The sequence below is a fragment of the Asterias amurensis genome, chromosome 20 (genome assembly GCF_032118995.1).
Source record: "Asterias amurensis chromosome 20, ASM3211899v1".
In the NCBI taxonomy this organism is placed as follows: Eukaryota; Metazoa; Echinodermata; class Asteroidea; order Forcipulatida; family Asteriidae; genus Asterias; species Asterias amurensis.
The window spans coordinates 6,255,286-6,267,411 of NC_092667.1; the positions used below are offsets into that span (position 1 = coordinate 6,255,286).

Here is a 12,126-nt window from a genome sequence, read left to right on the forward strand (position 1 = left end):
GAAGATGGAAGTCAACAACCCAGTTCACAATTGAGCATACTCTTTTATATGGCTCTCAAATCTGTCTAATATAGAATATTTTGCCCTGTGGTTTTGTGCATTTTCCTCTGAAGCCTTGCAATAATGTGAATTTGACAACAAATATTTCTAAACTGTACACAAATCATTTTAAGGACTTAAACAAAGTGACCTTTTGACCTTTTCTTCTCTGTTGCAGTTTAAATGAGTTGTTTAATCTATTGACACCATTGGCTGGTCCCCTGCTTAGCAGTGATACCTTCAGCAATGGAACTATCATGGATTCACTTCTGCCTTATCTAGAACAGATGGATGAGTACCTGGGAGCTCAACAGGGTAAGACAAAACTCATGGACACACTTCGTCTTTGTTTTGATGTCTGTTTGGGAGTTTGTATAGCTGCCCCACATCTAAAACTGAAACTTTCTTCTCATTTCTTATTGGCACGGTTTATACAATGTAGGGTCAAAAGTGATTTCTGATGTTTTTTATTGTGAATAGTTTTTGTCATCGTTTTACACTTGTTTCTACTAATATGTAGGTAACCTTGAGCTTCTTGATTTGAATACACTTTGGTTAAACACATCTTCAATCAAGCAGTACCTATCTGAAATACCAGGTCTAAGCTTCAGTGTCATCGATGCTCTCATAAATGCTAAACTCAATACCTCTGCTGTAAGTATTTCAAGTCATTATTTTCATTTCTTTAGTTTTTGAAGAATGTTTTATTAAACATTTTGGCAAAACCTGGAGTGTGCTTTGTCGGTCGTAACCAAAAACTGTTTCAGTCAATGGCCAATGATTTACCAATTGCAAACTTAATCGAAACAGTTATTGGTTACCACCGCCAAAACGCACCCTGGTCTCAACCAGTTCCTGACAGTATCTTTAAATTTATCATCATTCGTCGTTGGGGTATTAATTTTGGAAACTGTTCAAACTTCCAAAATATTTTATGTTAGAATATGTTACAATGAAATGTAAATCAGTCAACTGACTCTAGTCAAATCACATCAAAATCATCTATGATTTCTTTTTCTTCAGTTGGTAGTTCTAACCACGATGCCCGGTAATTTAGCTGAACATCTCTGCATGAATGATGCCTTCTCCACTGTGTTAATAATGGATGATTCAAACGCAGCGTCAGAGATTCAGCGGGTGATTTGTGAAGCTTTAAACTCCCAAGATACCCTTGACTACCTCCTGGGATCCCTCAATGCTACGGAGATAGTCCGATTGGTGAGTGTCTCTTCAACTCATTCAAATTTATTAGGGTTGTGTTTGTTTTGTATTGTCATACTGGGGTAGCCCCATCAGTTGTCAAGGGAGTGATCTCCCTAGCTTGCCGTGGATTTATACAGTGGACACCCAACCTTAACTAGAGGATGACCCTTTATATCGGGGAAACCAAAACCTTACAGGAGAAACCAAAAAGGAGAAATTAGCACCTAGAAAATGGACCTTCATATGAGAGACACCAAATACGAGAATGAACCTATGGTTCCAAATACCAATATTATAAACTCTTTTCTGGCTTTCACTGTATCTCCAGGTAACAATGTCCACACCACTACATGTAGTCATCACCTGGCCTGAATACCTGAATGAGCTCTTGACCGCTCTGGAAGATTTCTCAGCCCTCGATCCAACCACCATTGAAAGCATCCTCACTGACCAGTGGCCACTGTTGGAAGATGGAATTACCAACAGCACAGAGATCGCAATGCTTGCTATGAATGCAAAAGATTGGATCCAACTTATGCAAAGGTAGGTCTTAGGAATCTGAGAATTGTGTCCTTATTCGTTGATTACTGACATGAATGTTTCTAAGTCTAACATTCATGATTCTTGTTTTTAGTTTCCAGCCAGTGCTTGATGTTCTCCAACCAGCCCTGATAGATGACCCTTGGATCCAGTCACTTCAGGCTCTCTTAGATTCACTCAACGGCTTTGACAACATCCTGGACCTGATCACCAAGCTCCCAGGTAAAACCTCTCTCTTTTTTCTTAGGGTTTTTTAATTCCAGATAAATTTGGATGCTTCGTTACAAAACCAAGCTTTTCCTGTCAAAACTCAAAATCAGATTTGTTTCCCTCATTATTTACTTGAAAACAATTCAGAGTTGAACACAAAAGATTTACTTGATATTTGAAATAAAAAAGCCACATCCCCAGAGGGTGATCCCTTGACTTCTGCTTTCCAGATTATATTGTAAACATGTCTCCATGACCCTTATTGCACCATTTGATAAAATGCAGTGATTTGTTTGGACCTTTGAATGTCAGGTAGCCGCGTCTTGTATGCAGGAAATTACAGGTATTATATATCTGTTTAAGATATGCACATTGTTTATATATTTCGTACATCCTAACTCCTATTCAACAGGGTTTACTTGTAGACCTAACTTACAAGTATCTCTACGTTAAATAGAGTGACAAAAAACACATTTTTTCTTCATACACTTTTGGGGGGGAGGGTATTAAAAAAATGTATGGTTTGTAAGTTTGTGAAAATGATGATAATTGTCAAGGACCCGTAAAGAGATGCCCTCTTTCAGTGTAACTTGAGTGCGGTGTTTGAGATTTCCATATCATATGAAATGTTTGTCAGCTCCTTGAATGTCTTGTATTTTCTTGTTCTCTTCCACAAAAACATTTCTTCAGATCTTTCTCTGGAGAAGTTCTTCCGAAACTCGACGGACTTTAGGGAGTTTCTTATGAGCGATATTGGCTTTTCACATCAAGCTGCGTCCGATCTGCTGTCGGCTACGGTCAAGTTTGAGGAGGTAAGTACCTCAAGGTTAGGCTGGTAAAAATAGACTGTTTATATCACTACATCATAGTTGCTTCTCTCCATCCAGGAGTACAAAAGGTACCGGTCAGTGATAGCTTGGGAGTCATTGTTATATACCTTAAATCTGTTGTTTCAATTTTCCCTGGTTACTGCAGGTAGCAGCTGCTAACTTCAGCCAAGTCAACAGTATCATCTGCACAGAGGAACAGCTGACCAAGATCATTGAATTTCCAGAGGGGGCAAATGTTTCCTATGTCATTGAGTCTCTTTGCACTCTGGATTCTGAACAGCTTGTGAATGTGTTGGATGGCGTTTTGCAGAGGCTTAATATCGGCACTTTGATTCAGGAGGTATAAAATTGGCCCAGTTAGCTCAGCATTAGTCAACCAAAGTTTACTTTTTAATTATTCTGCACAAAGTTTGTTTCTCCTTCTCCCTGTCCCTCTCTCCCTCTAAACATTCCCAACAGATTTTAAACATAGAAAGTATTCTGTTCTGTCTATCAACAGGTAATAACAAACAGTCTCGTCAAAATACTTGGCAACACCACCTCCTCCATGAGTAACATCTCAAAGGCAGCAGGTGATCTTAAAGTTGTCCAAGAGTACCTTCCCGGAATCATGGCTCAAATCCAGGCCCAGGAGATTGACCCCATTGACATACTAGCCATTACAAACTCCTTCTTCGGTGAGACTAGCGCACAACATGCCTCTAGCCAGTCACTCACTGACCTGGTCTGTGGCAAGGGGAATAAAGTATCTTCGTTGCCATCTAGGAGGCGCAGGAGTATCGATGGAAGACGGACAAAACGAGAGGAGGAGTTTGAAAAAGTGGAAGGAAGCAGTAAGTATACCATAACTTCCCTAGCAGGAATACTGATATAATCTGTTTTAACTCTTATGTGGCACTAAAGTCTTTTCTCGAGTTCTGCAAAAAAAATCACAGGCAAATCACTCGAACAGTATTCGAACCCACAACCTTTACATTGCTAGAGCAGATAGTTTGAACCCTAGGAATAATACTGCACATTTATAAGGTGGAGTTTTCTAATGCACTTGAAAGAGTAACTCTAGAAAAACGTGGTTAACTGACTAGTTTCTCTAAAGATGATCACCAGCAGAATGAGCCAGCAAATTTCATCACCAGCAAGTTTCATGTTTTTTTATCATGACAATAAAATCTTTTTAATCTTTTAATCTTTTTTAAACTCACAGGCAGTGACACCCTAAACAAATGACACCCTCAACCACATGTTTAAACCTCAATAAATTTTGATCAAATAAGAGAGATCCTGTTGAAAACTGTTCATTTCCAAATGCAAGAGTGCCAACCCCAAGCAAACTTGGGTTTGCTTTTTATGGGTGATTGTATGGCACATTGGTTTAAGCTGGTTAACTATGTCGCATATACAAGAGTTTTGCCATTGCAGAATCCAAGCTCATTTGTAGTTTAAATTGTTTATGATTGGCTGTCATGTTCATCAATGCATCTTTTTTCATTTTCTATTTCTCCAGCACCATTCTGTTCATCCCTCTTTAAGTCTATACAGAGTAGTGAAAGTGGCAGAATTATCTGGGCATTTGTCAAACCGATGCTGTTGGGTAAAATTCCCTATGCTCCGAGTAACAACGCTACAGCTAAAATCATCAAGGAGGTAAAGTCACAATGATATAGTATCGATAGTTCCCACTAAGAGCCATCTTTATGGACAATGTGGATTTTGGCTTTATGCTGCATCAAGCAATCTAATGATTCTATGCAGCTTTAAGGGTGTTCACTGACCAGCCACATTACACTGTGGGACATCAGATAGGAAGTATCTATTCATTATATTGTTGTTATTGTTGTTTTTGCTTTTGTTAGAAAAGCTAAGTTGCAAAGCCTTGGCATTTGGATGGAGTATAGTTTTTATTTTATTTTTTTAATATTATTTTGATGAGGTTTTGCCTTACATCGTAAGTGCCTTGCTTAATGGACAAGTATCATGACTGGGTATTGAACCCACACTCTGCTGCTGACAACACCAGAGCTTAGGTCCAGTGAACTAGACCACTCTGCCACAACACGCTACAGTTTCATTGTTTTGTTTAATAAAATCTTGTAAACTAAACTTTGCATTGTTCTTTATTTCCCCTCACCGTAGGCTAATTTTTTCTTTGATGATATTACGGATATCAGAGATTTGGCTGCGGCATGGCTGGCGGGGTCCAAAGATCTGGATAAACTGCTTGGAAGTGAGCAGACAAGCACCATACAGGTAAAACTCTTTACATGATTTGTTGAAAGATTTTATATTTAGGGTTGAACAAAGACAAATTGACTGGAGCGGGATTCGTCCAACTTAATGTGCTAGTGCTCTATCAACTGAGCTACATGTATGTAGCCCTACTCACTCGTTATGTTAGTGCTATATTCACTGAAACATTGAATTCAAGTTTGTTAATGCTAGAGATTTTGTTTATGACCCTTGCAGAAATTCCTGGATAACTCCTACACATCAGGGTACCTTATGCAGCAGCTCAACCTGGACACGGATGCCATCACCACCCTGCTGGCCAGTGAACTGACCAGTATTCCCAAAGATGACCGCCACCAGATGGACCAAGTGGCCGAGCTTTTCGTTAACATAACCGACTGCATCGAACTGGATCGGTTTATTCCATTCCAGTCTGAGCGGGAAATGGAAAGGGAGGCACAGAGATTGCATAACGATGGCCGTCTGTTTGCAGGTGAGTTAATTCTTGACTTACTTCAGAATACCCTCACTACTACGACTCTGTTTTATTACATAACGATGGCCGTCTGTTTGCAGGTGAGTTATGCTTGACTTACTTCAGAATACCCTCACTACTACGACTCTGTTTTATTACATAACGATGGCCGTCTGTTTGCAGGTGAGTTATGCTTGACTTACTTCAGAATACCCTCACTCCTACGACTCTGTTTTATTACATAACGATGGCCGTCTGTTTGCAGGTGAGATATGCTTGACTTACTTCAGAATAGCCTCACTACTACGACTCTGTTTTATTACATAACGATGGCCTTCTGTTTGCAGGTGAGATATGCTTGACTTACTTCAGAATACCCTCACTACTACGACTCTGTTTTATTACATAACGATGGCCGTCTGTTTGCAGGTGAGATATGCTTGACTTACTTCAGAATACCCTCACTCCTACGACTCTGTTTTATTACATAACGATTGCCGTCTGTTTGCAGGTGAGTTATGCTTGACTTACTTTAGACAGAAGTCCAATATTTGGATTGATGGATCAGGTGACGCTGCGAGATTAACTACTCCTGGGAATGAGGTTGACATAATACCCTCACTGTTATGACTCTGTTTTATTTCTCAGGTGTTTTCTTCAGCAATATGAAGGATGCAGAGACCCTACCTCCTCATGTCCAGTACAAGATACGAATGGACGTTGACAATACACCTAGCACTGACAAACTTAAATTTGGGTAAGGTTTAGTTTTCACTTCCATGAGCCATTTGTGAGTTAGATTTGAGTTACCTACTCCTGGGGCGCCCCCTTCACAGCCAGTACAGTTGTAGGCATGAGTATCATCCACTCGTGGCACTTGTGTCCTTGAGCAAAATATTTTGCCATACTTGCCTGGTCCTTTGGATGGGACATTCAGCTGAAGGTCCCAAAGCTAAGGTGGGTACTATACGTAAAATAACCCTGTGCACTTACCATAAAAGAGTAGGGGTTAACCCCAGTGTTTCTGGTTCATTGCAAGTACCCGTGTTTACAGGTTTACTCAGACCTGCGAGCTACAAGTTCACTTATGAGGCATCCTTGGTTTCATTACCAGAATGATATAGTAATAATTATAGCAATAATAAATTGTAATTTCTGACAATCACCAAACTGACTCTTCGCCTATAATAAGAATCTATTTGTGTCTTGACTGTTCAGTTACTGGACACCAGGCCCAGATAATGATTTTCTCCAGGATCAGCCGTACGTTCGAGGGTTTATCTACCTCCAAGATATGATTGAGAGAGGAATCATTCAATCACAGACAGACACTGAAGTCAAGAAGCCTGGAGTCTACATGCAGCTCATGCCGTATCCTTGCTATACTCACGATGAGTAAGTTATTAAACTATTCAGCTTGTTGAGCTCAATCAAATCAAAGCCCAGGGCCAAACTTTATACAGCTGCTTCAGCTGATAATATTGCTTACCGATTTACTGCTAACCAAAAATGAACTGGATACCAGTCACAAATGTGAACTGCTATTTTGGTCAGTTATCTTATTCTGCTTACCATACTTTTGCTGTGCTTAGCTACTTGTTGTGAGTAAGCATCTCTATGAAATTGGGTCCGGATTGTAATTCAAAACTGTTAGCCTAGAGTTATACTTCAAGAATGTAAACCGAAAAGACATTTACTGTAGCAATGTAAACTTTGTGACATTGGTATAAAGCAAGATTGCTTTTTGGTAGAAATTACCAAAAGCTTTTTACTTGTTTGTGCAATGTTCGTAAGCTAATTATTGCTCTTGTCAGTAATTTAAAGCTCAGTATTAACTCACAATGGCTGAATATTTTTTTTGTTTTTTCTTCTTTACGTTTAGACATTTCCACTGATTTGACTCTCCTATTGGTTGATATATTAACCATATAATTTTCTCTGTATTTAGTCGTAGTGGTATTATTGATTTTTATTTTGTGTGTGTTTAGTTTTGTGCAGCGTTTCTTCTACATCTTGCCATTCTTAATGACGCTGGTATTCAGCAGTGCACTGGCCGTCATGACCCATCAGCTTGTCTATGAGAAAGAGCAAGGCATTGAAGAGGTAATGTAGCATCTCTTTTTGCTTACTAGACTAATGTTACCAGCCAAAATACCCTGTCACATGTATCTATCTGTGACTGGTGTCCTGGTCTTTTATGCTTAGCAGAATGTCATGAAGCAATATTTTCTGGTAGGGTCATACTTTGGTCATGGCCGAGGGGTTTAGAGCATCGAATTCAAGTTCTGATGATTTAGTTATTGGGATGTAGGTTACAGTCCTTGTCATGATGCTTGTGTCTTTAAGCAAGATGCTTTACTATAATTGCTTCTCTTCACCCAGGGGTATAAATGGGTACCTTGCAAGGGTAGAGATTGATATTGTGTTTGAGAAAGCCTTTGAAGCACCATGGCAGCCCGTGTTTGTATACTCCTTAGTGAACAGAACTTTTTTTCCCCTTTTCTTTGATCCATCTTGACAGCTGATGAAAGCAATGGGTCTACAGAGCGGTCTGAATCTCATCTCATGGTTCCTGATTAACTTCCTGCTGCTGCTTATAGTCTGCTTGCTTGTTGTGATCATCGTTAAGGTTGGAAATATCTTCCCGTCATCAGACTGGTCGGTCGTCTTTTTCTTCCTGTCCTGCTTCTCCTTCTCGCTGGTCATGATGTGGTAAACAAACACTCTAATTATTGTAAAGTATTTCATACTTTTATTTCTTAAAAACTTAAGATTGATAATTAAAACTTATTGAAATTGTTTTGTTTAGATTGAGGAACATTCGTACTTTTGAATAATAATTTGGGGTGGACAAACGAACCAACGACCTTCAGATTAATGCCAGCTTTCTACCAACTGTGCTATCTGGCTTAATGTTGGCAGTCTCTCTAATTTTACAGAATCTTTGTTCAGGGTTGCCAGTCAAATTGCTTCAAGATTGCCCAAGTCCCAATTGCTTTGAGGGGTCTTCTTGGTATGAGAAAGTGCTTAATAAACACATTATTATTCCTCTTTCTACTATAATTATAGTTATTTGATCAGCACTTTGTTCCACAAGGCCCACATTGCAGCTTTAGCAGCCATTATGATCTACCTCATGACCTACCTCCCATACCTCATTCTCGTCTCTCTAAAACCTCTTCACCACACATTGATTCCCTTATTATTATTCCTCTTTCTACTATAGTTATTTGATCAGCACTTTGTTCCACAAGGCCCACATTGCAGCTCTAGTGGCCATCATGATCTAACTCATGACCTACCTCCCATACCTCATTCTCGTCTCTCTAAAACCTCTTCACCACACATTGATTCCCTTATTATTATTCCTCTTTCTACTATAGTTATTTGATCAGCACATTGTTCCACAAGGCCCACATTGCAGCTTTAGCGGCCATCATGATCTACCTCATGACCTACCTCCCATACCTCATTCTCGTCTCTCTAAAACCTCTTCACCACACATTGATTCCCTTATTATTATTCCTCTTTCTACTATAGTTATTTGATCAGCACATTGTTCCACAAGGCCCACATTGCAGCTTTAGCGGCCATCATGATCTACCTCATGACCTACCTCCCATACCTCATTCTCGTCTCTCTAAAACTTACCATTGACAAGTTTGAACACAATGTACTCTATGTAAGTATTGCAATTCAATTGGTATCTTCACCAAATCAAATACATAAGGAATTATCTCACCACATCTGCTATTTACTTAACATCTAGTTCCAGCCCTTGTTCTGTCTAATATTGACTATTGTAACTCACTCCTCTCAACCATTCCAACATATCTACTTAGAAGGCTTCAGAAAGTACAGAATTGGGCGCCATGTATTCTCACAAATATAGTGCGGCTTTTTGTGATTGATTATACATTTGAAAGCCTGTTGTTTTACACAAACATCATTTTGAATGCATACACCAAGTGAGAAAAGTGAGAAAACTTGCCTTTAACAATTACCAAAGGTGTCCAGTGCCTTTAAGTTGACTTGTAATTCTATATGTTTTATTTGCTCAGACACTGCTTTCTACCTGTGCCTTTACCTTGGGTTGCAATATACTAGCCTTAAAGGAGTCTCAGACCATAGGTGTGCAGTGGGATAGCTTCAACCAGGAGCTTCATGATACAACATACTTTGGTTTCAGCTGGGCTTGTCTTGCAATGTTATGGGATGGTGTATTGTACTTCATTATTGCCTGGTATATCAGCTCTGTATTCCCTGGTAAGTTGTCCCTGAGGTCAAACAAATCACACGTTGGTTTATTGTATACATCTACATTTACATAGGATTTAAAAAATCAAATGGTTCCAAAAACCAAAGAAATTCATTGCATTAATAAATACACATTATTAGTTGTATTGTTATTATTGTGCTTTTAAAGGTATATTCACTCTTAATTTTGATAACATTAAAAACATAAAATGAAATTGGTATTATATTCTTGAAAAACTACAGTTTTCTTTCCAATATATTGTTTGTATGACCAGGTCGTCATGGTGTGCCCAAACAATGGTACTTCATCTTCCTACCATCCTATTGGTGCAACTGCATCAACTTTGGTGAAACAAGCGAGGAGTCCAAAACGGTGTCACACCACAAAAGTACGTTCCCACTTTTCATTTTTATCATGCTCAGTTTTCCAGCCTAGTAGACCATTACACACTCAATAATATTTGTATTATCATTATATTGCTTTGTAAACAGTTGGGAAGGTATTTCATTCTGCTCTACCAGTCAGGCTCCTAGTGAATAACACCCATGCCTACATCCTTACAGACTATGAAGGGGGTAACCCTGTTTCAGCCCCATGAGTAGGTGGCTCCTAGTGGATGATACCCTTGCCTACATCCTTACAGACTATGAAGGGGGTAACCCTGTGTCAGCCCTAGGAGTAGGTGGCAACATGTCCCTGGTGGCAGTTGATTTGGGTTTACAGCCCAAATCAGTTATGTGTAGCCCTCACCTTGAATTGGCTCTACGACTTTGTGATGTAAGGCGATCTCTCATTGAAAACAACTATTTGAAAAAGCAAGTGTCATGACTGGGACTCGAGGCGACACCCAGAGCTACCAGACTGCTCATCCACAATACGCAAATGCCATTAAAGTCTCATTAATAACTGATTATTTGTCCCTTTGATATTTCATGACAGATCCAGATATTGAAGTCGATCCGACCAGTTTCCCTCTCGGTATCTCTATTGCGGGACTCACAAAGAAGTACAACAACAAGACCACAGCTGTGGATAACCTTACACTCAACTTCTACGAGGGGCAGATTACATCTTTCCTTGGCCAGAATGGAGCTGGAAAGACCACTACCATGTAAGAATGGCACTGTTGGGATTCCCCCATGTATGCAAACCTGGTTTATAGATAATTCTTAGGCAATAGCGGTGAAAGGAGCCAGTCTCCATTTCCTGGTAATGACCGAGTTGGTGGCTGGCTGCTGCTAACTCCTTCAGTGCCAGCTTTTTGGGGGTCTTTTTAACCTGAAGTGTCTATTTTGTTGAGGTATTTTTAAAATGTGTATTAACACAAAATAAATAAGTCCTTGCCAAAAGAACAAAAGCAATATGCAGAAAAAACCCAGTTGATTTGAGAATTTCCCCAACACTAGCAGTGCATACATAACGTTTACAGGCTTGTTTCTCTAGTATACAGTAGAGCTTGACATGATATTACAAGTTAATATGAATAATATGTGAACAAATGTGAAATTTGAACAAATTTAGTTTACAGTTGATTAACCACCTGGTACCTTTCCACCACCTTCTAGCTCTATCATTATGGGTCTGTTTCCGGCCACTGCTGGGAAAGTGTCCATCTATGGTAAGGATGTCATGAAGAGGCTGCGTAAGATACGCAAGGACCTAGGAGTATGTCCCCAGCACAACGCCTTGTATGACCAGTAAGTAGGATTAAGGTTTGAATAAGCGTCACTTATTTTCTCATAATTAAGGGACCTTGGCAAAATTAGTCCAGGACAACCAGCCGCTGTCGTAGCAATAAAGTCAAACGTAAATTGTGGTACTTTTCCCGTCCGTCACTTCTGTGGACCCTGGTTTGAATCCCACCTCAGACCAGCACTTTGCTTGTGTATGGTGGTTTCAGTCCCTACCTATGATCAGTTTTTGTTTTGGAGAAGTATTTTGATTCAAGCAGAATGTGTTTAGTTTTTGGATTGGCAGTTATTCCCAACAGACCCTTTAATAATAAGAAATGAATGGCAAGTGTTGTATTTCTTTGTATGAGCAGGCTGACAGTAATGGAGCACCTTGAGATGTATGGACGGCTGAAAGGAATGAGCCTCAAAGAAATCTTCAATCAGTCTCAAGAGTAAGTCTGACTTCATTAACTTTCTTATAGCAGGAGACTTTTAAAGTCTTACCAAGTAAAACCATTGTTTTCGGAAATGTGCCCATGCTCAAAACTATGTGACGGAAATTTATTGATAAGTCTGCTGCCACCTAGTGTTCCAAAGTCTTCCATTTTTCTCCCTCATAAGTACCCTCACCCTGTCACCATTTACTCTTGAAACAAAACCATTTCCAACGTC

At 39.6% G+C, this 12,126-nt stretch overlaps 1 protein-coding gene across 1 annotated transcript in view; it reads left to right on the forward strand.

The window, feature by feature from the left end:
• The window catches only part of LOC139952188 (uncharacterized), a 67,256-nt gene that overhangs the window by 42,101 nt on the left and 13,029 nt on the right, over positions 1-12,126 (forward strand). Inside the window, exons 65-85 of the mRNA XM_071951225.1 lie at positions 218-354; positions 560-693; positions 1,063-1,257; positions 1,571-1,785; positions 1,877-2,004; positions 2,683-2,804; positions 2,968-3,162; positions 3,322-3,655; positions 4,327-4,466; positions 4,956-5,069; positions 5,286-5,541; positions 6,172-6,280; positions 6,742-6,918; positions 7,512-7,626; positions 8,045-8,235; positions 9,064-9,205; positions 9,585-9,789; positions 10,056-10,169; positions 10,721-10,892; positions 11,347-11,478; positions 11,826-11,906. Coding sequence (XP_071807326.1) covers positions 218-354; positions 560-693; positions 1,063-1,257; positions 1,571-1,785; positions 1,877-2,004; positions 2,683-2,804; positions 2,968-3,162; positions 3,322-3,655; positions 4,327-4,466; positions 4,956-5,069; positions 5,286-5,541; positions 6,172-6,280; positions 6,742-6,918; positions 7,512-7,626; positions 8,045-8,235; positions 9,064-9,205; positions 9,585-9,789; positions 10,056-10,169; positions 10,721-10,892; positions 11,347-11,478; positions 11,826-11,906 — 3,408 coding nt within the window. The remainder of the gene's footprint in view (positions 1-217; positions 355-559; positions 694-1,062; positions 1,258-1,570; positions 1,786-1,876; positions 2,005-2,682; positions 2,805-2,967; positions 3,163-3,321; positions 3,656-4,326; positions 4,467-4,955; positions 5,070-5,285; positions 5,542-6,171; positions 6,281-6,741; positions 6,919-7,511; positions 7,627-8,044; positions 8,236-9,063; positions 9,206-9,584; positions 9,790-10,055; positions 10,170-10,720; positions 10,893-11,346; positions 11,479-11,825; positions 11,907-12,126) is intronic.